Here is a 25,309-nt window from a genome sequence, read left to right as displayed (position 1 = left end):
TCAAATAAGAGTTACAATAGATTGCACTAAAGATAAGAATCTTTTAAGCATGAACCAGAGGATTCCAAATCCCCCTGTTTGGGTGGTCCCTTTGTTACCTCAAACAACATAGCAAATGTTGTGCTGTTGCCACCCCAGCCCCATCATTCCACTGCTGTCTGAGTCAAAGCGCATAGAACACAAAGCCAATTATTTTAGTAAACAAGAAAGAAAATCGCATTAGCACCTTTCTTCTTCACCAGCAGAAAAAAAACCCACAGAAATAATAGAACAAATAACAAGCAATTTGCTGCTCTTTTATGATAGGCAAAATCTGCTGCCTAAGGCCAAGCCTACATTTAAGACCTCTTCATTAGCATTTCTGTACAATCCAAAACAGATTTGCATTCCCCCCTTCTACAGTCAGCATCTTTTCAGCTGTCTCATTTCCTTCAACACCATAATTAAAGTGACATTTTCTGTTGCCACTTCTTCAAAGCCCGAATACAAATAAAAATTGTGGCTGTTAAGATATTTATTGCTAGAGAGCCAAAATGTCAACACTTTTTGTGTGGCTGTTATCCAACACAGTTCTAGAATGACAACAACAATAAAAATCACATTTCCCTAGTATAGGCTAAGATGCCATATCATCATCTTAGAATTGCAGAGGTGGAAGGGACCCTATGGATCAAGTCCAACCCCTGTCAAGGAGGTACAGTTGGGAATTGAACTCCTATTCCTGAACCACTGAGCTATCGAGTAGTATCTATCTCATCTCATACCCTTTCAAAGGATCAGAGCAAATTGTAGTGCTCATGTTTTAGCAGAAGGCATTTTTTTCCAGCTGAGGCTGTAATCCTGTCTGTACCCATGCTTCCAAAAGATCACCTACTGAAAACACCTGAAACATAAAGGATAATGTGTTTGTTTTCCAATAAGCCTTTTCTTTCTCCCCCAATAGGATTTCCTGAGAGAAAGTAGGTTGACAATCAAATTTATACATCAAGTCTATTTACATTCCAGTCATCAATCACAAATCAAAACATACTACATTTAAAATAGGAAGTTAAGGAAAAACATGTGCTATGATAAACAACCACCTTTCACTATTTGAAGGAACACCTATTCAAAAAACATATATCTATTCTGGTTCAACTTTGAGTAAATGAATACTTAAGTTTGTGCTGTTTGTTTGCCGCCATTGTCAGTCCCTTTCTTTTTGTTCCCATGAAGAAGTTCTAGCTAATTTCAAATAACAGACATCCAGTTAGAATGTTAATATAAATATAAGAAAACAATTGTGTCTTATTTCTATGTGTCCATGTGTAATGTAGAATAACTGTATCCCTCTAGCTATTCATGCTAGCTATCAGCAAAGGATTTCTAGGTACTTTTGTATGGAGATCATATGAAAGTCCCAAAGAATTCTCTCCTGGTTATGTAGTCTGTTGACAGTACTTTTTGCTTTATCTTGATGGCATCTTAGAATGCATTATTTTGAAATCTTCGACAAATTGCCGCTGATGTGTCTCCACTTCTAAAGAAAATATGCTCTGATTCCTATTGGGAATTTGATAACTTTTTCCCTCTTGGTTTACTCAACAATACAGAATTTGTTTTGTTCTCCACCGAGGGGGTCGTGGTGGAAAATATTCCAAAGACAAACCCAAGTGTTCTGGGCTCAAACATCATTTTGTGAATTTACGCACAAATCTGAGAACATAAGAAATGTTGTAATAAATCAGACTAAGAGTCTACCTGCTTCAGTATTCCCACAGCTGCCAACCAGATAATATGGGAAGTCTCCAAGCAAGACAGGAGCACAACAGCATCTTTATATTCAACTCATAATCAGAGGGTACACTTCTCAAAGCTTGAAGTGTAAATGGTTAAAAGTGAATCACTTACCCTTACTAATTATTATTTTAAGAACAATGATTCAATTGTTTTAATGTCAACAACATTAAGAGTTTGAGTAATTATTACTGTTTCATGTTACATTGATTAATAACTTTTTGGAGGTAATTGGGAAGTGTTTTGGGCCATTACAAGTAATTCTTTTTTTAATGTAGAGGTAACACCAAATATTGCTAATGAATGATCAATGTAATGAATTAATTTTATACAGTATTAATTCAAATAATTACAATTAAAATTTTATTTTTAGCTCAACAGTAATGTTAATATGCCCACCCCCAATACAACCATCTGTCGTTATCATTGATAGCAATTGAATGTCTTATGCATTAATCCTTTTTAGAGGAAACTAAAAAGGCAGCCATTAGAACATCCCATGGAAGCAAATTTCATATCTGACTGTACACTATGCAAAGAGACAATTTCATATTGCCAAAGTGTATATATCCTGTTCAAGTATGTGCTATGCCCATTTTCTCCTTGAGAAGCTATCCATTCCCCTCTTCTAAACCAACTTGTATTTTAGGATTTATTTCACCCTTTTGCACTATCCCTATTGCTACTCCCACAATAGCTACTGACCCCCCAGTTATAGTCCAACACTATTCCATGTACTGTATAAGCACAAAATTTTTTAAACAAATGGTGGTAATCATGTCTCTTTCCATGCAATAGATATTTTAAAGATTGCACATACTTTCTTTTCTTTCCTATTAGTTATATTTATCCTGCCTTTCCTTCAATAAGTTCAAGGCAGAATACATGGCTATCCTTCTCCTCATTTTCTCCTTGGAACAACAATCCTGTGAGGTTAGTCAGCCTGATTGAGAGTGCTGTCATTCAGCAACGAACTTAATGACTTTATAGAACTACACTGGCTTTCAGAAGCATGTGGACATAAAGTGTCTATAATCTGACAGTAGCTATCATAAGAGCACAGAACTTTATTGCCAGGAGGTGGAGGAGGGAAGGGACGTGGCCGGCCTGATCTTGTTCATTCTGTTCCACCTGTTGACCAGCTAGAATTCTTACACCTTCAGTGTCCTAGCATATATGCAGTCACCTCAAAATTAGTCCACCTTTGGCACAAATATCCATGTGTCTTAGTCAACGCCTATCCCAATCCTTTCTGTGTGGTCATCCAGATCTCTTTGCTTCTCTGAAGCTATAACAAAAATAATGACACCCCACTAAAAACAACCCCCCAAACTTAAAGGAAAAACAACAGCCTAAGCTTGAAGAATATGACACACTGCCTCAAGGATGCATTTTACATTTTCCCATTGTCTCAAAACAAGTTTCTCTTCATGATTGCAATTAATGTTTTCATCCAACTGCAAAAGCTGGTGCACAATATAAATGTTAGCAGAGCAAGCAAAATATGCCATCCTTGCCTCTACCAGTAGGGCTATCTCCCTCCTTTCCCCTCCCGCCTTCTGCCACTGCTCTATTTTCCCATTATCCCTTTAATGCAGAGCAAGACTGCTGATTACAAGAGAGGCAGTTTGACTCTGGCAATAGGTCTTCTTCACTAATCCTCACTGTCATAGAAATTCCAGCTGCTACATGAATAAGAAGCTCAATCCATATTTGCCAGCTCTAATATGAAATCTGTCACAGCTCAAATTAATGAGTTCCAAATTCTTTACATCACGATAACAGGTTAAGACTGGTCAATTAATTACATAAATCCTTCCCGATTCATTGTGCATTTTCGGGTGAGATTGTGTCTTACATTACTCCGTGACACAAGGCCTTTCGGCTCTTGTTGTTCCACAGAAAAGGCCCCCATTTAAGCGCTGCCTGCCTACCACAGCCAAGTGTTAAATGTCATCCATTGGATTTGCACTTCTCTGTAATTGCTTTTGTTAAAAAAAATTAATTAAAAGCTTCAGCATGGCAGTGCATCTGGGGAAGGAGAGGTTAGGCGGGCGGGACCCAAGAAATCTATTCTTCTCTTTACCATACTGATCTGGAAAGTCAGGCTGGTCTCTCACTGGCTATGAAATCGGGAATGCCCAAGATGCTAGAATAGGTTCTCAATAGATTTCTTTTTCATAGTTAAGTTAATGACCAGTTTTGAAAACAGGAGTTGTTGAAGAAATATTTACTCAACAACAAGTCATGGCATTAATCACACAGTGACTGCAAACATCTAGAACCTTCTGGGCCAGTGGTTCTGAGTTTGGTTCTCCATAAGTTTTCAATTTCCCCTCCCAAATCTGTGCCAAATGGCTTGGGTTATTTGGGAACCTCTAAGATTTGGATTCTAAAAATATATAGAGGGGATCAAAGGTCAAGAAAGACCAGTCAGGATCCTATTGGTTAGTTATGCTGACACATGGTTTTATTTAAATCAATTTAATTTTTCAAAAAGTATTTAAATCAAAACCACCATGTGCTGTCATAAATGCAATGGCATAAATCGTGGCAACAAATGATTCCCTTTGCTGGGAATCTTATAACTACATTTTTGTCTTATAAGGAGCACTTAACATAGAGGAAGACAAAACTCAGTGTTCTAGGCGCTGCTGGACTACAACTCCCATCAACCTCATGAAGCATAGCCAATGGAGAGGGAGGCTTGAATTTGCACTCCAACAACACCTGGAGGATCACATTTTGCCCAATACTAACTTAAAAGCTGGAAACCCCACCTCTGTCCCAATGCAGCCCAATACCCAGACATGTCTTTGACATGGCAGGCCTTGTGATAGCCACTCTAGATATGGCTAAAGTCCAGATGTTCTTCAAAGTTATCACTTAAGGCACACGTGGGGTACTTTTGGACCTCCAGATACATTTGATTTCAGCTCTCAGAAACGTCAGTCGGCATGGCCAGTGGTGGGGTTTTTTGTGACCTATGCACCAGCATATTGGTGAACCAAGGACTCCCCACTCATAAGGAGTAAAAAAAAAGGTTAACATAAGGATGTGAGGCACAAACAAAGGAGTGACAGGCACTGGAATAGTAACAAGAATAAAGATGTAGAATCAGAGCCTAATTATGTCGGCTCAGTTAAAATACTGGTCCTGAACTCTTGCAAAAATGTGATGCCTCTGTGCATATACAATGTACAGTACTTTTTTTCCCAACAATGAGCAGTCGCAGCAAGTTCCCATACAATTGGAATTTACTGGTTAGGCCTTGGAAATCAGGCAGTGTGGTTTCCTGACAAATCTAACATCTAGCATCTCCTCTTTGGGCAGCCAAACACTGGCCTCGGTCTTGTTGCCCTATCTGTGAAATGGAAGTATGACGACTTAAGTATGTATTGCAGGCATTTGGCAAGTTCAGAAGTAAATGGTTAATTTCCAGACAGCCCTGCTATGTATTAGGCAGAGTAGAGTAGTTGTTACGGGTGGCTGATTTAGGGTGGCATGAAAGGTTGACAAGTTATTAGAAATACAACAACAATTTTAGGACTGCACAGCTGGAAGGGACCCTGTAGATCATCGAGTCCAGTCCCTCTCAAGGAGGCACAGTGTGGAATTGAACTCCCAACCTCTGGCTCTGCCGCCAGATGCCTAAACCACTGAGCTGTATTTATTTCTCCTCTCAGAGAGAAATAAGGGCTGCTGGATTGTCCACTTGACTGAGGCACTGTGCCCTCCTTAGTCTTTGCACCCGCTCCCCAGTATTTTATTTGAAACATGCCAGTTGTTCTGGGACACGTGAGAGATTATGTCGGAGTCAAAGTCTCTCATTTTTTTTTAAACTGTGTCTCTTTCGAAGACATTTGAAATACAACCCAGTGTTTGAACATTGGGGGCTCAAACATTACCGACTAGGTGTCTTGAGAGAGGCTTCTCATCCTGTTTCATAAGCATCTGTGCTAATGTGCAGTCCTCAAAAGTTGATGCGTTAAAATCCAATTTGTTTGTCCTTAAGGCGTCACATCGCTCTTTTTTTTGCGGGAACAGCCTGACGCATCCATTCCGCCTTCCCACCCACCCCCCACACCCGGCTTGGTCGAAACCCTCCTTTCCAGACAGTGCTTTAGCTCGGCATCGCCCCACAGCGCCTAGAAAACAATAAAAGCTTCCCCAAGCTCCGCTGACCCTTATTTCGAGAAGTCATCTGACAACCTCTGTCTCCTGCCCTGAGGAGCGACAGCCGGCAGGCCGGGCTTCTTTGCATAACAAAAGGCGGCCATCAAGCCGGCGCCTGGGAATGCCCTCGTCGCCAGCCCTCCCCAGCTCGAAAGCAGCCTATTTGCCTTCCTTTTGCCTTCCTCTTCTGTGTCCATCAACGCCATGCATTCATTTGCAAATAGGAGCGGGGGGAGAAAAGAAATTCGAGGTCATATTTGCATGCATGGATGTCTGCGGGGAAGGGGGGAGGGGGACGCGGAGGTAACAAGGAGGGCGCTTCCCGCCTCCTAAACTCGCCGTTTCTGGAAATGTACACAGGTAAAGCCAGACTCAGGCGAACAATGCATGGATAGCATTAATATACTGTACTATATTTTGTTGCCCCTTCTCGTTATGTATGAGGAGGCCCTTCTTTGCATGTAGGCAAACAAGGCCTTGAGGGCCCGCCATTTGCCCATTCATCCTTACACAGCGACGCCTTCAGGGGAAATGTTCGTTACAGTTGATGGGCGCGTTTATGTTTCTGAAGCCGAGTTCGTGGCAGCGGTTTGTGTGGCAGGAGTTTCCGTAGCTGCTTTGCTGGTGCGCCCACGCTCAGTGCAGAAAAGCAAGGCACCGTCGGAGCCCTTGAGCGTCCGGGATGCTTCTCTGCATAATAATACAGAAAAGCATCGCGTTAAGTTCAGGGGCCAAGGAGTAGTATTTTTGAGACGCAACACTTGTCCGTCTGCACGGTGCCACAGGACTCTTCGTTGAGTGTTTCGTTCTGGTGTTTTGGCACACCGATCCCCCCTGCCTCTTGTGATCTACTGAAGGCTTGCCTCTTTCGTCTCCTTTTCCCCCTTACTTTTTTTTTTCAATTTGGGCCAGTCGTTGCTACGGGTGACGGGATCAAGGCCGACAGGACCCCCCCTCCCCCTTTTTTTCCACTCCCCCCCCACCTGACAACCGACCATCCCCCGGAGACTTGGAGGGCGTCTGGAACACCCAGGCTGCTCGGGAGGGGTGGGGACAGGGAGGGAAGGAAGGAAGGAGGGCACGAACGGGCTGGCTGCTGAGCAAAGCGCCCTGCACACGCCGCCAGTTCGGCGCGCAGCCCTCGCAGCTGCAGTGGGAAGGTCCCGCATGTGGGTGGAAGCGAGTGGTGAGGGGGGGACGGCAGAGAGAGAGGCGGGGAGGGGGAGCCGAGAGTGGATCAAGGCCCTGAGGTAAGACACCGGCGCCCTGCTGCTCCAGGTGGTGGAGTGGCTGACTTGGGAAGGCGGGAGGGCGGGAAGGCAGGCGCGCGCGGGGCGGGGGGGGCGGCTTGCTGATGACTAGGCACTCTTTGTTTTGCTCCTAGGGTAAAAGCCAGATGGTCGAGTGAGAGAGTGCGGGCGCTTCTTGGGAGGCTCTCAAAAAAAAAAAAAAGTTCGCTTGCGGGGGGGGGGGGGAAGAGGCGGACTCGAACTCGCGACGCCTGGAGCAAAAGTGACAAAAGATCGGCAATCCAAAACAAAACACTAGCCCTATCAGGAGAAGCGGCTAAGGAGTGAAGAGGAGTTTCGGGTGTGAGGGAAGAGGAACGACGGAGCCATTCGAGGACAGGGGCTCTGGCTGTGTCCAAGTCACAGGGGCGCAGCAGGGAAAGCGTTTGACGTTTGGAAAAGTTAGAAGCGCACGGCCCTCCCCACTTGATCCTTCTCCCCCCCCCCTACACCTTGTGCCGCTGCTTATCGTGGTGTTGTTGAGATTCGTGCTTTTTTATTGTTTAAAGGGAGATTGGCCGCCAAAAAAGAATGAAGGGGTCGAGTTAGTTTTCTCAAAAATGTCTCCTTCTCCAGGGGAAAGCGCCAGAGTGCGTGCAAAATAGAGTAACATGCAGGTGTAGCCCCCGTTGGCAGCGTTTTCAGGTTGAAAAGGAGCATATATTGAATCCCAAGGAGTTCTGCAAAACTCTGCAGGCGGCAAACAATTTACATTTATTTATCTTTTTCCTTGTCAGTCTGGTTACTCGGAAGTCCTTGATGAAAAGAAGCATTAAATCATATTGGGATGCTTTGAAACTGACTGTTAAGCAAGTCGAGGTACGCATCTGTGTTAAAACAATTATATTTTTGATAAGTGAAAATACTTGGAGAAGAACATTATAGTTGAGTTTTGGTAATACTGTAACTACCAGAAAGAAAACTTCCTTTTATATTCCTTAAGTGTGCTTCATACATGAATCAACATGACCCACTTGAGAATAATTCAAATAAAACAAACTTAAGTGTTTCTTCCTTTCTAAAGCTATTCCAAATGGCGATTGTTGCATAGAAATTTTCAATTTGTTAATAAGGCTTGTGAATTATTAATTACATATGTCATTTAAAAAAGATTCCTTCAACTCTCATAAGATACTGGACAACTCTCATAAGATACTGGACAAAAAAATTTGGAGATATTCCATGAAAGAATGGGGATTGTAGGCTTGGAGGAAATGATCTCTTACCACTTAATAAATATATGTTCATGTTTTATGTGAAGACAAACCAGGAATGTATTTTTCAAAATAGGAAGTTAGGAAAAAATAAATTCATAAAAATGAAATGGAGAATTGTGATGTGAAAAACACATGATATTGTTTTAGAAAACTTAATAATAGTGATCCTATAAATGTATATTAAGAAGTTTCTAATTCAGAAAATATAGCAGTGAAGCATCAAAGGTAGATTAAATTTCATCATCAGACAAATACGGCTGTAAAAATATGAACTCAGATCAGTAAAGTTAGTTATAGAAGATTTTATTTTGAAATGTGATAAAATACAGACACTTTAAATGTATTCGACAGTAAAACACAAGAATAATCAGAATTTACATATTCAGCAATATTTTGGTAAACAAAAATATTGAAAAGGAATACAAGGTGCAGTCCTATACAAACTACGATGTAGTAAATCCCACAGAACTCAGTGGAACTTCCTTCTCAATAGCCATGGATAAAATAGCACTCACAGTATGAAAGAGAGCTATCCAAGGTACAGAAAGAAAATAATACTGTAACAATCCAAAATGTGATTTGTTCAAAGTGTGAAAAAAGTAACAATATAAAAGATACAAATTCATGACTGGATTAGGCTGTGGTGAGATAAACTCTCACTTTGACTCAAAGGCATCTCTTTGCTGCACACACTTCATGGTTCTTTACCAGAAATAATTTACTCCTGAGTAGACACCAAAAAGAGGCATCATGTGCTAAAAAGTGTTCTGCCTTTGTATGCTGAAAATATTGGTGGTCTATTAAACTTAAAGTGCACCGATTTCTTCAAATTAACAGTAATAAGCACAGCTATATAATTATAGTTATCTTATTCCATTTTGTTTTTTTCTCAGTGATGTTTTAGAGCAGTTTTCCTCTTGGATGTCTTTTGCTCATTTTACAGCAACAATTATAACCACTGTACATATGGTGTTAATTAAATGTTCTTGCAATTACTTAGATGTGTATCTTATGGCAGTTTTCCTTCATTAATTAAAGTAGATATTTTTGAATAATTCAGCAAAAGGTGAGCTGCAAGACATTTCTGTCCATGCTATACAAACGCTGGCATCAGCAAAAATTAATTTTCAGCAGGTTTGTTTCTTATTTGCCCCAATTAAAATCTTCCCTTCTTATTCTTCATTGATACATCTCAAAAAAATTGTTCACTTTAAAATTGGTTTAAAAATACAATTTGGCACACTTTCTAATAGCAGGAGTCATCCCAAGACACTCGTATTCACAACAAAAAATAAAAACACCATGGATGATGGCCACAGTTCTCCACAGATAAAAACAGATAAGCCTATTGAATTCAAGTGGACTTCACTGGAAAGTGCAGCTTGTAGTCATTGTAACATTGTCGCAGAAAGTTTCTTTATGTGGAAAAGTCAGTATTTCAACAAGGTTCTCCGAAAACTCCTCTGGCATTAGTCCTCTGCGTCTGCATGTATACTGTGTCCTATGTATACTTCCTTTACAATTACATCCCACTAACACAAGATCGTGCCGTGCTTCTGAGTAAACATACTCAAGATCGTGCTCTACATAGATTATGACTTGAGAGATTTTGGTTTCAACAACAGCAATTGAGTTATGTTGCTAACAAACACTGTATTGGAAAGGTGTGTATTGCCACTGAAAATAAATAAAAGAAAATAATTCTCTGATCTTTGAGACAGTAGATTTTCAAATATATTTTAAAGCATCCGACTGTAGGGTTTTCCACATTATTTTATAGTACACTCCGACATCACATCAAGAAATCTCACAGACAACATTTGCATCATTTAATATTATAGTGCATACCTTGGAAAACGAATGATTTGACAAACTGTTTTGAAAGCTGAAAATACACGCCTTGGCAACTGGGTGGACGGTGTCACATGCAACTTTCAACCATAATAGAAGTTCATTACAGTGATGGCAATGTACAGATATTTCAGGGTTCTTCAGCAACCGTGCTTTTACATCCATGTGAATTGCTATCATCACTACTCTGTCCAGGCCCGGAGGATGAACTGCAGGGAAAGGGGGAGGGGGAGAGAGACAGAGAAAGAGAGAGGAAATTGGTTTTCACAACACACTCAAAGCCTGAGTAACAGAGGAGAACTTTAATTATCCCCAGTCACAAAAGAGAGACAGGAAATTTGGACTTCTAATTAGCCATTTGGAGTGCAGTTGGATATTTTTTTAGCGAGATAATTTAAACGCGAATAATTCAAGTCTGACTAAATGAAATTCACATAATCAGAATGCAGATAATTGAATTTCTACTGCATTCATTAATTCAGTGTGGAGGTGTATGTGAAGACTTCTATGATGAGCTGTCACAGCTCAATAAAATCTCAGTCAATTAATTTTTTCATTATCTTAGTATTGAATCAACAACAACAAAAAAGTGAAGTGTGTTTATGATCATGTGTGCATTTTTAGTAGAATATAAGGAAATAACCTCTCAGAATCTGAATCTGCATGATTTTCCTCTTCTTTCCTTTCTTCATGTTCTATAGGAAACCGTCGCTTCAAACAGGCAAACTCATGAATGGCTTCAGCAACTGAGTATTTTGTCTGTCCGGATACACACGCCTCAATTTCTTCAGGGCTTAGCTGGGTTTGTACGAAGAGGTGAAGTCTGCTGTCCGAAAGCAAGAGCGGGTTCTGGAGAATCCTTAAATATATAAATACATATCCAAAAGTTTCAACTGACTTCCAATATCATTGGCATCATTATGTCTTGCTCTTATTTTAAACTTGCACTCAATGTAACTTTGAAGGCAATATAAATACTAATGCAATTGAGCATGTGCTGCCTTTATTAAATTATTTGGAATTTTAGGTGAGTAAAAACATGAAGCTAATAGTTATGAACATATGGTATAAAAATAATTCCAAGGACAGTTTTCCATTTAACCATCTGTTACCACCATGTGGATCAATTACTTTTTTGGCTGAGCTAAAAGGTAGGGGGGGGGGAGTACCTTTCATTAAAGGAACTGATTCACTACCAGTAACTTTGTGTACAGTATTATTAGTATGGAATTACTACTATATCAAGGTAAGAGCCAGTATAGATATTGGGACAGTAAAATACCAGTTATAGAACATAAATCCTTTACTGTGTAAATATATGTACTATTGCAGATATGTATTGGCTCAATGTTACATACAAGTGTGTATTTGAAATTTACACTAGCTATTTGAAAAAATGGGAGGGACATTTTTTTTAAAAAAATAATTTAAATTGCACTGTGTAATTTTAAAATAAAATTGTTCCACCCATAATATTTAGTGCAGTCTGGTGTGCAGTTAGCATTAATTACATTGCATTTTAAAAATACAGCAGAACCATCTTAATTGCACAACACTATGCAGTCTAGCCATGTTTTTTTGTAGAATGTTAGTATTTATGTTGGTTTATTATTCAGAAATTGCAGAATCGGACCCTGGAAATATTGCTTCATATGACAAAATAGCTTAGATACAAATTAATTGATGACTGGTGATTTGAGTTACTTAATAATATTTAATGCTTAACCTTCTCTTAATCACAGTTCTGCGTTTGCCAAAGTAAACCAGGACGACATAAAATATAGCAAGGTTATATTAATAATCTTCTGCAAGAGAAGTCATTAATGACCCCTATCCCTACCTTTTCTTCCCAAGAGCTAATATAAAAACAAAGGTTATGAGGTCATCAAAAATCTATTAGATCAACAAATAGAATTAACATTGGAAATATCTGATTCAAACCTTTTCCCTAACCTGGTGTCTTCCAGGTCTGCTAGATTACAACTTTCATTATCTCCACCATCACGTGCAAGTAAATTGGCGGTTATAGTGGGTATAGGTCTAACCTATACCCACTAAAGAAGGCTCCCATACCTTACTAACCCACCCCACATACTGCCTACATGTACCAAACTAGTTTCTAAAACATTATGATTGTTTTTCTTTTAAAGTCTAAAATGTGGTTCCTAAGTTAAATGCTAAGCCAAATTATATTTATTTTCAAGGATAACCACAAAATATACATACAGTACTGTGGTGCCCCGCTTAACGCTTACCCCGCTTGACGACGAATCCACTTCATGATGAAGTTTTTGCGATCGCAAAACGATGTTTGAATGGGGTTTTTTCACTTTGCGATGATCGGTTCCCTGCTTCGGGAACCAATCCTTCGCATTACAACCATCAAAAACAGCTGATTGTCGGGTTTCAAAATGGCGGCCGGGTGTACAAAATGGCTCCCTGCTGTGTTTAGGAAGGCTTTTTCGCAAGATAGGGAGCAGAAAATGGCCGCCCTATGGAGGATCTTCCCTGGACTGTGAGTTATTGAGCCCACTGGAATGCATTGAATGGGTTTTCAATGCATTTCAATGGGATTTTTTTATTTCGCTTGACGAGGATATTGCTTAACAGCAATTTTGCTGGAACGGATTATCCTCGTCAAGCGAGGCACCACTGTACACTATTATTCAAGGGCATGCATACAAATAAATCAGCACAGATTCTGTGGGAACCCCTTATGTCCAAGACCTCCAGTTGACTGGCTCATTGTCTTTGCCATTAAAGACACTGCCTTTCACAATGTACATTTGTAAAGTCCAGGTGTGGATAGACTATTATTATGGGAATCCAGTTTTCTAATCAGGAAACAATTATTTTATACCTTTAACTATTCGAACAAAACCAGAAGCATCTTATGGTAAGTTCTATAGAATTAACCTTTCTGAAAAACTGCAGAGGGCCTTTCTTACTATCAAAACATCTAACATCTAAGTTCACACAGACTGCTGTTACAGACACCTTCCTAAAGGGGAAAAAAGCATGTTAACAAACAGAACATGGTTTAGAATACAAACATTACCTGGTGTTTTTTTTAAAGCCTAACTAGTATTAGTGTTATGTGCAATCAATTATGACTTACAACAACCCCTTCTACAGTTTTCTAGCCATAGAGTAATCACAAATGCTTTACTAGTCCTTTATTCTAGGGGTGCTCTAGGACTTTGTAGCTTGCCCAAGCCTATACATGCTGGCTGGCTCCTCTTCCAAGAGGCATGGGAAGGAATTTAACTCCCAGTCTCTGTCCAATGCACTAAGCTGAGTGCTCAATGCACTGGGCTATTCTCTACATGCTAATTTTGTTGAAATGTTCTGTAAAAACACATATATCAGTATCCTGTTATACTAGCAGATGCTCAATAATGTGGGACCACACATCATACTCAAAAACACCATTGTGCAAGCAATGATTTCTTGTAAAGCATCACTTCTCCCCACCTGTCCCATAGCAATGCTTGCATTGCAGAAGGAGCACAATCCTGCATTTTGAGGCTAGCAAAACTTCCTGAAGAACAGAAGATCAGAACACTGACCTCAGATATTTATAGTACCTGACATACATGTTTTTAAAATCCGAATCTTTTTGCAAAAACACTCATAATTTGCTGAGTGCATCATGCATATAATCCTGCTCTCAGTAGGCTTTCTGCCCCAGTAATGCCTTCAGTAGTTTTATGTTGCCCTAAGCAGCTATTCACGAGATTTCACTATAGTTACTGCACTGCTGCTGTTTGAAATGTATTTTATTTTCTTTATAAAATAATGGGTAATCTTTAAAATTGATTTCTGATGGTTTGAGGCATTGCACTGCAAAAGTAATGAGCACTAATGTCAATGATATTGGACAGAAATTCATTTTAGCTTTATTTCACGTCCAGTGCAATTTTGTTAAGCCTTGAACCACTGAAGCACTGTTATTAACTTGCTAGTAACCTAACATATGGGGAATAGCAAACAAAAGTGATAAGAGTACAGGTTGATCAGCACCTCAAGGCTACCATCTTCTCCTGCCCCCTTCCACAACTATAATTCAATTTCCAATTTTACATTACAGTGGATTCATTATTGTACAGTTATTTTCTATTCTGCTTAATAGTGCCATCTGGAGGTTAAAACACAGAAACAGAGACAGCAGACGTAATAAATTAGAAAAATGCGCCTTAAACAACATGTACAACTACCTAGAACCACAAACATGTCAGCATGTGCTAACTTGTGAACAGAAGTACAGATACTGTTCACATAACATGCCCTATTATGTCTTGTCTTATTAAATCAACCCTATTAAGCAAGGATACACAGAGTGCTCCAGATGTTGCTGGACTCTTAACTCCCAGCAACTGCCTATGCTGGCTAGTCTTGATGTGAACTGCAGTTTGACGACACTTGGAGTACTGCACTTTGCTCGCCCAGTTTTAATATCTGCCCCTTTGCATTAATAGGATCTGTTACTTAAAAGGTACTATTAAAATATGGAATTTTATTCTACATCTTCTACTTTGCATCTAAAGAGAGCCCAGATTTTGTTTCACTGGTGAGGACTATGGGCTGATCAGTCTGCAAACTGTGGTTTAAGAAACCAGTAAAGAAACGCCAAAACTGAATCCAGAATAGTTCCTCCTGGGCTGTTAAGCCATTACTCACCCATTCCCCTAAACAAGGAAAAAGCAACAAGGAACACAACAAGCCATGCAGTGAGTTACATCAGACAAGCAACAATCATGCATTTACTGTGTGAACAATAGAATTATTAATGGGAATTCCCAGGCTGTGATATATGTGTTTACTGGCTGCTGGGTTTGCCAGCAGCATGGTTGGAGTTAGTCCATGTGGCCAGCAACGTCCATTCTCATGTGCTATTTAGCCATTTAAAAATCACTTTCTCCTTGGGAGCTAAAGGAGTAATCAATGATCCAAATGGCCACGAAACTGTGGAGGCAAGAACCTGAAGAAAAGAGAAGTCAAGAAGATAATGGAACTTGGGAGAAACCCCTCACACTGAAAACTAAGGAGTCAAGAGGGGCAGAAAACTAAAGCAAGATTGGGTGGAGAATCTTGAGGGAGTGAAGAATCCAAAGACTCAGAGTCAGAAGAAGGACCAAATGAAGAAGATGTGAATGTTTTAGGGGAGAGGTTGATTCGTCAATGCTTAGAAAGCTTGTCACCACGTTTCTCCGGTACCAGAGGAATGTCTGGTTTCCTCTTCTGAGGCTTTGCAGCACGTACCGTATCAGGCGATGGCCCCTTGTAACTTGTCGTAGCCTGTACTGAGGGAGCTCGGTCCCAAGACGGAGTGGATACCGAATATTTGGAGGATTTAAGACTTCTTCGGTACCGGTTGGGTTGAGGAAGCACTTGCTTGCCTCTTGTGGTGCCCAGTACGGGGCTCTGATAGCTGCCATCTGAGGGTTCCCCATGATAGTCAGGCCAGTACGGAGAAGATGAGGACGAAGATGAATCAGATAGGTAGAAATATGCATATTGCATTTGAGGATTGATGAAATGTTCTATGCCTCGATACCAGTATCGATGATGATGGTGTTATGGATTTGGTGGTAGATCGAAGAATTCCAGAGGCTTGTAAAGGGTGACATGTTTGGGCCGATGACTGCAAGCCTTTGAGCCTGATGATACCCACAGTCCCAAATGACATGGAGGCTGGTAAGTAATGGTATCGGAGCAGCCAATACGATCGGTATGGTGGAGTTTTGCTTTCTTCTTTTTGATGGTAACTGGATCTATGACAGGCAGTGATCCAGACTTGCACCCCGATAGTGAGCCAACCAAAGACTTGGGGCTCGAACAGGCCAAATATTGTAACACAGTTACCTCAGCCGAGGTATCTACCCAAGATGGAGATTTGGCGAGTAGAGGAAAAGGCGACTGTCCTGAAACTGGTGGAATGGATTCCCTGTCGGTATCAATCTAGATAGTAGGATGGCTCTGTACCGACAAAAGTTGTACTGACGGTTGTTCATCCACTGATGGCTTCTTTGATTTCTTTGGTTTGGTAGTGGAGGATTTTGGTATCGGTTTGGAAGTTGGAGTGGAATAAGTTGTAGAGTCACAACAACTTGGATTTGGAGGGTTTAGATTTAGACTTTGGAGACTGTCGTGGTGAACTCAAGGCTGAAGAAGCAGGTAATCGTAGAGCTTATGAACTGTCCATTTGAGCTGGTAGTCGAAGGGATTGCTCCCACGGAAAAGATCTGAGTCGTTGCTGCCGGAGTTTTATGACCTGTTTGAAGTTTTTAGTTTGGGCAACGGGATGGCTGGTGTGATTCCCCAAGACAGAACAGACAGTCCATCGTAAATTGAAATTTTGTTTGTGTAGGAGGTGCACTTTTTGAAAGGGCCCGCTGGGGCCATAAAAAGGCGGGGAATGGTAACAGGAGAATAGGGAGGGAAAGGGGTGTGTGAACAGAATCAAATAGAATCAAAAATAGTACAAACGATTAGTGAAGAACACTTTGTCTCTTTTTTATAAAGAACCAATTTGACTGAGCGAAGCTCTAGAGATGAGACCTATGCAGCAGCAAAAACGAACTGAAGATAATCGCTAGGATGGGCGGAGGGGGGGCAGTCCTAGCGAACTTTTAGCTCTAGAATATTCTGGAGACCTCTGCGCAGGCGCAGACTTAACCCATTAGTGTGCATTCACAGAGACCACGAAGAAGAAATAATGGTTTCCTATAAACAAAGTTATCAGGCATGCATTTTCTTATCTGTTCAATCTGTGTTCAGAGCATATCATATGGAAAGTCAGACTAGATTCAGAAGAATGAGGAGTGAAAATTGGTGGAAGCAACACCAATAATTTAAGATATGCAGATGATACCCTCTTACTGGCAGAAAGCAGCAATGACTTGAAAAACCTTTTAGAGAAATTGAAAGAAGAAACTGGCAAAGTAGGATTGCAGTTGAACATTAAGACAAAAATTATGACTACAGAACAGCTACACAACCTTAAAATTGACAACGAAGACAATGATTTTGCATACCTTGATTCAATTATCAACCCAAATGAAGAGTGCAACCAAGAAATCAGAAGATCGAGACTCGGAAGAACAGCATTGAAGGGATTAGAAAAGATCATCAGGTATAAGGATGTGTCACTGGAGACCAAGAGCAAGATTATCCACACTCTTGTATTTCTGATCACCATATATGGGTGTGAAAGGTGGACAATAGAAAAAGCTGACAGGGAAAAAATGATACATTTGAAATATGGTGCTGAAGGAAAACTTTGCAGACACTCTGAACTGCTAGAAAGATGAATAAGTGAGTCTAGAGCATATCAAAACTATCTCTGGAGGCAAAAGCAATGAAACTGAAGTTGTAATACTTTGGGAACATCCTGAGAAATCAAAATTCTCTGGAAAAGAAAATAATGCTGGGTAAGGTGGAAGGTAGCAGGAAAAAAGGAAGACCAAATATGAAATGGATTGAGTTTGCAAGAGCTGAATAGGATTGGTGAGGACAGGACATTTTGGAGATTTCTCATCGAAAGGTTCACCATAAGCTGGAAGCGACTTGACAGCACACAACAGCAATAGCAGCAGTATTCATTTTTATTCAACTGAAATGGAACCTACACACATACAGTATTTACAATTGGTGGATTATTTCATCTAAAGCCAGAGCATGGTATGCTGCTGCACATATTATGCTCAGGTCTGCATAGCTGCCTCATTCTACAAAATAGAAGACTGCTCCAGTGATCAGGGGCACTCTGACTTCATACATTTGTAGGCTTGGATCCTATACTTGAATGCAAAAGGCTTTTCAAGATCCTAATAGCTGGAATGGAAAATCATAAATCTAGATTTTTAATCCATCATAAGAAAATTTGCACATTAAGGCAGTTGTCTAAGACATTCGTTTTTATACTATTCATCAAAGCTCAGGATAAAAAAAAATTGCAATGTGTTTCTCTTCTCCAAGCTAAAGCAGTATTTTTAATAAAAGCAAACCATGTTGTTTGTCTAGTTTAGACAGACCAAAATCTGATTCTTTTCAACAGGATTTTATTAGATATATTACACACTGTTTCATTGGAGAACATATGGTTGAGCAATGCAACTTAATCCTAACTAAAGATTTCCTGTATCTTCTGTAGCCTAATATAGTGACAGATGCATGTTTGCATGTGTGCAGTGGGGGTTAAGACTCTGATTTTGTTTTCAGAAAATTTATTCAGCCCATTCACATCATATCGTGATTTTTGGGGAGGAGGTACAAATACAGAAAATCAAGCAAACACTGCCTGTGTTCTGGTGCCCTCTGTTGAATGCACATGCACTGTAGTTTCAACAGGAATAGTAGGCTACAATACCAAAACCATTTTCCTCCCGTCACCACACAACTAGTGATTAGTTAGTTGTAGCTAACTGTAGTAGTAGTTAATTTGTCTACTCTAAGCATAACTAAATCTGGATCCAACCTTTTTTTAAAAAATGTTATAGGATGTAATTGGGTTGTTAAATGTCAGAATGTAGCATGGACATGGGGAAAGTAGCAGAAACTAAAATAGAATGCTGGTCACATAGACTTCTCTTGCTCTCTAATGTAATTGGGGGGGGGGGAATCATTATCAGGAAACCCTGTGTTGAGTAGATTTTGTGGCAACAGTATTTCCTTTAAAACCATAAGCTTTCTACCCCAAGTGACCCTCACTGGGATTATGAAGAAGAAATTCCAGTGAGAGTCTATGAAGAATTATGGCACTGGGAACAAATGGTTGGGATACCACCCTATGGAGTAGATGCATTCTTTTGCCGTCCTCCTCTATGCACTGAATTCAGGAATAGCAAATTTACAATGCACTCATCTCCAAAGGGCAACCCATCTTCTGGCTCTGTTTTCTCTCTCTTTTCTTGGCAAACAAGAAAGGCTACTACAGTAGGCCTGCATTTATGTCATTTGCAGACTGCTGGACATACAAGCACATTAAATAAAGACTAAGTGAGACCTGAAATCAATCAGCACGTTTCAGCACATGCTATCCTGGTGTTATCTCTGTAACACACAGATATAGACATATGGAACCAACAACCACACATGTAGGCACAGACAGAATGCACACCAAGGCAAGAGCAGTTCTTGGACAAAAAAAGTGTTAAAATTAACATATTACCACTAAATGGGCTGCTTTTCCCATCAAATGGAAGAAGGCATTACTTTATCTAACACAATAAAATAAGGTTTTAAAAGAGACAGTAATGAATTTTCTTATGTGCCAGAATCATTATTTATGCTATTATTTCTAACCTTGGCAAATCAGATGTTTTTGGACAAGTCCCAGAGATCAGACCAACAAGCCAATGGGCAGAATTTAAGATAGGTACAGATCAACAGTTTCAAGAGGCCCACAGGTCAGAATAGGAATTAGTCACTGTAGCTTATAAAGCTCATAGCCGAGTAAGGTTGGGGAAAACCTGACAGACTTTTCACTGGTTACACTGACTGACTTTACTTTCAGGCAAAGCTTTTATAGTGCTCTGCTGAATATATGGATTCGAAAATGGCCAAAGATAGTACTGGCTCTGTGCAGTCCTGCTGGAGGTGCATGAGTCTCCCACTCTGTAAGGATGAGATTCTGTGTTAGGACATGTATCATTCCTCAAACTCATAGTTCCCACACTTCAACTGCCATCCATCCCTAGCTAACAATTATATTTTGGGATTTGTAGTCTTACCTGGAGGGAAATGCCAAATTGGTGAAGGTAATTCTGAAGCAACAAAGAAAGACATTTTGAAGAAGCAAACAACAGAAGTGCTACTAGGAGTCAAGGGTACCAAAGCAAATGCCATTCATTTTGTCAGTGATGCTGTTCATTTTAAAATTTATGATGTAATTAAGGAATCAATGCCATTAATTCAATAAACTAAATATTTCAGGCTTGAACATTAATGACAACTAATTAATTTATCCATTAATACCCACAAATTAATTTTCAGATCTTTTGTTCCAAGCTCTGGACAATACATTTCCCCCTCTCTTGCCACTAAGTTCCAGAACATAGTGAATGGAAAAATTGCTTTTTTGAAATAGAAGTCCTAGACTTCAGAAGAATTCTGGAAGCTACAGTCCAAAAAAGTATTTTTTTTCCAACTCTGCATGAGATGAAACCGCAGTGAATCAGCCTAAGCAGACACTGCTTATTTATTACACAAGAACTCCCCTTTCTCCCTTCTCCTTAACCAAAGCAAACACTTGGGAGATGCATTTTCTTTTCCTCTTGATTTGCTCTAGATAAATAGATGTGGCCCTAAGACAGAGACTGGGAAATTAAATGCCCTCCAGATATCTACAGTCCCTAGCCAGCATGACCAGTAATCTGGATTTAGAGAGTTCGTAGTCCAAAGTTTTTGGAGAGCACTAGGGCTGCTCTGAAATGCCAGAGGTCATGTTGCAGACCAGCCAAAAGGAAACGGATCAAGAATGGCAGGTTTGTGATTATAGTAATTCTTTACCAACATACAATGTTGGCTAATTTGTTCTTAGGAGGAGGTTTTGTATTTTGCTATATTGTTGTTGTTGTTGTTTTTTACTAATTTAAGTTTTTACAACTTTTATCCAAAATTTGCCTAGACAGGACAGGCATCCAACTAAACAGCAGCAGCTATCTGGTGATGTTGGCTTTGGCATGCAGTTTGGCTAGGTAACTCCCACTCACCCCCCCTCCACACACACACTTCCAACCACATAGAAAGGTGAGGTTGAAAGTGCATTGAAAGAATTTTCCTTTCCTTTAGAAAGCTTTACATTATTCAGTAGAAGCAGGTAAACAATAAGCTGGCCAGCATTCAAACCACAGCAGCAGTTATTTAAAACAATTGATGCTGATGCTGCAGAGGCTCTGCAAAGGCAGAGATTTTATTTAAAGCAATGAAATGGGAGCATCAACTCAACCTGGTTCTTAATTCACTTTAATCAAGTAAGCAAAACCCCAGCCCTTAGGTTCAGTTTTGAAATGAGGAGTACAAAGAAAACAATAAATTCAATACAGCGATGCACATATTGTCTCTTATGTGCAGTTCTGAGCATAAGAATCTAAGATTTCCCTAGCTAAGAAATCTTCCCTCACAAACCTTTTAGAATTCTTTGAAAAAGTCAACACTGGCATGTGGATGTGGGCGAACCAGTGGATATTATCTATCTGGATTTTCAGAAGGCGTTTGACACGGCCCCTCACCAAAGGCTGCTGAGAAAACTCCACAGTCAGGGGATAAGAGGGCAGGTCCTCTTATGGATTGAGAATTGGTTGAGAACCAGGAAACAGAGATTAGGTGTCAATGGGCAATTTTTACAATGAAGAAATGTGAAGAGCAGTGTGCCCCAGGGATCTGTCCTGGACCTGTGCTTTTCAGCCTGTTCATAAATGACCCGGAGACAGGGATAAGTAATGGGGTGGCCAAGTTTGAAGATGACACAAAACTTTTCCAGGTGGTGAAGACCAGAAGGGATTGTTAAGAGCTCCAAAAGGATCTCTCCAAACTGGGAGAATGGGTGGCAAAATGGTAAATGTGCTTCAATATAAGAAAACATAAAGTAATGCACATTACAGCAAAAAATCAAAACTTTAGTTATCAGCTGATGAGTTCTGAGCTGTCCGTGATGGATCAGGAAAGAGATCTTGGTGCGCTGATGGCCAGCTCGATGAAACTGTCAACCCACTGTGCAGCGGCAATGAAGAAGGTCAATTCCATACTAGGTATCATTAAAAGGGGGATTAAAAATAAAACAGCCAACATTCTAATGCCATTGTACAAAACGCTGGTAAGGCCGCATCTGGAGTATTGCATACGGTTCTGGTTGCTGCACCTCAAAAAAGACATAGTGAAACTGGAAAAGGTGCAGAAGGGAGCGACTAAAATGATGACTGGGCTGGGGCACTTCCCTTATGAAGAAAGGCTACAGTGTTCGGAGCTGTTTAGTCTAGAGAAAAGTTGCCTGAGGGGAGACATGATTGGGATGTATAAACTTATGCAGGGGGTGGATAAAGTGGATAGAGGGAAGCTCTTTTCCCTCGCACACAATACTAGAACCAGCGGACATCCACTCAAATTGAGTGTTGGGAGAGTGAGAACAGACAAAAGAAAAGATTTCTTTACCCAGTGTGTTGTTAGTCTGTGGAACTCCTTGCCACAGGATGTGAGATTCCTGGAAGAAAAGTCCATCACAGGTTACAAGCCATGATGAGGATGTATAATCTCCAGGCTTAAGAGGGAAGTACTTCAAAATACGAGATGCAGGTATCAGGAGACAGATATCTAGTTGTCTCGTGTGCTCCCAGAGACATCTGGTGGGACCACTGTGAGATACTGGGAGCTGGACTAGATGGGCCCTTGGCCTGATCCAGCAGGGCTCTTCTTTGTGTTCTTATAATAAGATTACAGTTTCCAAGCAGTCTCCAGTTCCTCTGAAACACAGGAGACTGCTTTATCTTGAGTCAGACCATCCATCTAGCTCAGGATCGTCTACAACGGCGGCAGGCAACATGCACACACACACCCCACCCCCATTCTTGCAGTGCTCCAGAACGTATTGTTCCCTGCACCGCAGAAGGAGAACTCCCTTTCTGAGAAAACTCGAAGAGCTGTAATTCTCCTTTGGAGCAAAGTACAGCCTGGGTGCAGAAGAAAACTCTATTTCCCAGTGTCTAAGTTCCCCACCCTTCCCTGCCAAATAGAGTTTTCACAGAACCAGAAGTGGACTTCCGATCACTCGTGGTTTACAGGTAGCACAGCCAATGGGGATTTCTTGGGCTCTCTGAAGTGGCACATCCCATTGTACAATGAGTGGCAGCAGCTCTCCGGAGTTTCACTGAGGGTATCTTTCCAGTTTTATGTGGACCAAACCTGGGAGCTTTGATATGGAAAGCCATTGACTTACATAAACCTGGCTGACTATAAACCATCCAAACAATTCACATCAATGATCATGTCAACTGTGGCAAAATGGTGCCGCTATGTCAAATTCCACACTTGCAACAACTGCTAATCAAAGTGGGTTTCTAGAATGTTTTAGGGCCACATCACATTAACAGACAGCCTCCATAAAACTTATGCAATACACAGCAAGGGCTGCTGTTGAACACATGGCTGGGAGGGAAGCATGCAAAGATACTGTTAACATGAAGCTGTCCATAAGGAGGCATGGCTGCAATCACAGCAGTTATACCATTCCCCATGTGGGATTGACAGTCACACAAATGGCATTCCCAGTCAGCCGTGGCTGTACTATCTTCCAGGGCTCCCTTAAAAGTCATTGGCGAGTGTGATCCTCAACCCTAAATCCTGGGTGAAAGAAACCAACTTCTGCAGTGGCATCACTTACACAAGAATCACTGAGATCTGTCAACGCTACATATACTGGTGGAGTCAGAACCACCAACCAATTTTCTTACTGACTCCCAGTTAAGGGGGGGGAAAAGAAGGTTGTAGGTGGAACGTGGCATGTGAGCAGTTAAGTTAGATAGGGTGGCCATGTCCCTCTCCAAAGTGGCTCTCTGCCACAATTAGTTCCTCTTCAAGGCCAGATAATTGTTAAAAGCAGTATGGTAGTTATGGCGGGTTAAAAAGTCTTCTTAATTTTGGTTTAATAACATTCATGCCATTTCCTTTTAAGTGTAGATTTTAGTAAAGAAGTACAGTATACACTGGCACATCTATACATCAACAGCTGCACATCTATATTTTCTCTTCTGGAGAATATTACATGGAAAGGCACAGAATTCTTATTTTTAAATTATGTTTAATGCTGTAACACAACCATTCATCTCCGCACCCCTATTCAGCCCCATAGGTAAGGGAACCCAAACATATGATGCTTTGCACCTGTCCATTTGAGAAGAGTTCCCAGATGGGGATTCCTCTGTTTTTCCAGTCATCGGTTGCTTAAGGTAGCAGAGGAAACCTCATCTCTGTCCAATGATCAGCATGGTGTGACCGTGGGATGGGAGGAGTACAGACTTGTATAAACACTGTAACACAGCTATTGTCCGAGCAGCTTTTTCTTCCTCCAATGTTATAAATCCTACTTATAAATCCACAGTCTTCTGTGTCAGTAAAAATTGGCAGCTACAGGCAATGCAAGTACCACAGTCCTGGTAATCTCAGTACCCACCAACCACAAGAAATCTGATGAACAAGCTTCCAGTGAACACTGTCACAAAATTCCTGTTTATGCGGTTGTCCTCAAACAACTTAACACCAGAATGTAGTTTGCCTTATATGAACACCTCCCCCCCCCATATTTGAACATTTTCTTAATGTAAATAAAGGGAATTTTTCTCCTGCTTATTAAAAAACCATTTACCTTATAGTGGAAGAGCTACAGATTAGTTTTGCAACACTATTACGTATAAATAAAAATTACTATCCAACATACCACATCATTTCAAGAGGAATGAAAAGAGACAAAATTACATATCCTGGAGCAAACAAAAATTCACAGCTGCAGAACTCAAGCATCTCCTAAGTATGTATCTGAGTTGGGTAATGAGAAAGAGAGCTTGTGCAAATGCATAACTGTGGCCACTAGGTGGCTGTCATGTACAAGAGATGAGACACACTGGAGGAACAAGAAATTAATTATCTTATTAAAACAATAAAACAATCAAATGGAATAACAACAACAATGTACTCACTTTTGGAGAAATTCTTGCAGTCCTTGCCGCCGCTGGTCCACATGATGGGGATTATTTGTGTTAAAAAAAGGTGTTTTTGGTGGAAGTTCTGGTAATTGTCTTTAAAAAAAAAAGAAATAGAAATAGTTAGTGGCCCAACATGAATAAAAGGACATTAAAAAGGGGTATTGAATTCGTGATAAAGATGGAATTATCAAATATTTCTTGAAATTACTACAGGGGGGTTATAAAACCTAGAGTCACATACTTTACAAACCAAAAACCATGCATCTTAGATGGGAGATTCCAGAGCTGTAGCCACACTATGTTT

General features: G+C 40.5%; 1 protein-coding gene and 1 long non-coding RNA gene across 4 annotated transcripts in view; one reads left to right on the top strand and one right to left on the bottom strand.

Annotated features, from left to right (window-relative positions):
- The first annotated feature begins 7,054 nt into the window (after positions 1–7,054).
- Positions 7,055–11,719, top strand: LOC110072400 (uncharacterized). Its single transcript, XR_012088314.2, has 3 exons — positions 7,055–7,202; positions 7,979–8,060; positions 11,011–11,719. It is a non-coding gene; the product is annotated as an uncharacterized LOC110072400 (long non-coding RNA).
- Positions 8,746–25,309, bottom strand: part of SNX10 (sorting nexin 10) — a 52,314-nt gene continuing 35,750 nt past the window's right edge. For all 3 annotated transcript variants that reach the window (XM_073003307.2, XM_073003309.2, XM_078377224.1), the window contains 3 exons: positions 25,000–25,098; positions 10,953–11,168; positions 8,746–10,518 (listed from right to left, as the gene is read on the bottom strand). In XM_073003307.2, the coding sequence (XP_072859408.1) occupies positions 10,440–10,518; positions 10,953–11,168; positions 25,000–25,098 (394 nt within the window). In that variant the 3' untranslated portion in view covers positions 8,746–10,439. The remainder of the gene's footprint in view (positions 10,519–10,952; positions 11,169–24,999; positions 25,099–25,309) is intronic.

Source organism: Pogona vitticeps, chromosome 6 (genome assembly GCF_051106095.1).
Source record: "Pogona vitticeps strain Pit_001003342236 chromosome 6, PviZW2.1, whole genome shotgun sequence".
Lineage (NCBI taxonomy): Eukaryota > Metazoa > Chordata > Lepidosauria > Squamata > Agamidae > Pogona > Pogona vitticeps.
This window is presented reverse-complemented; position numbering and strand designations above follow the sequence as displayed.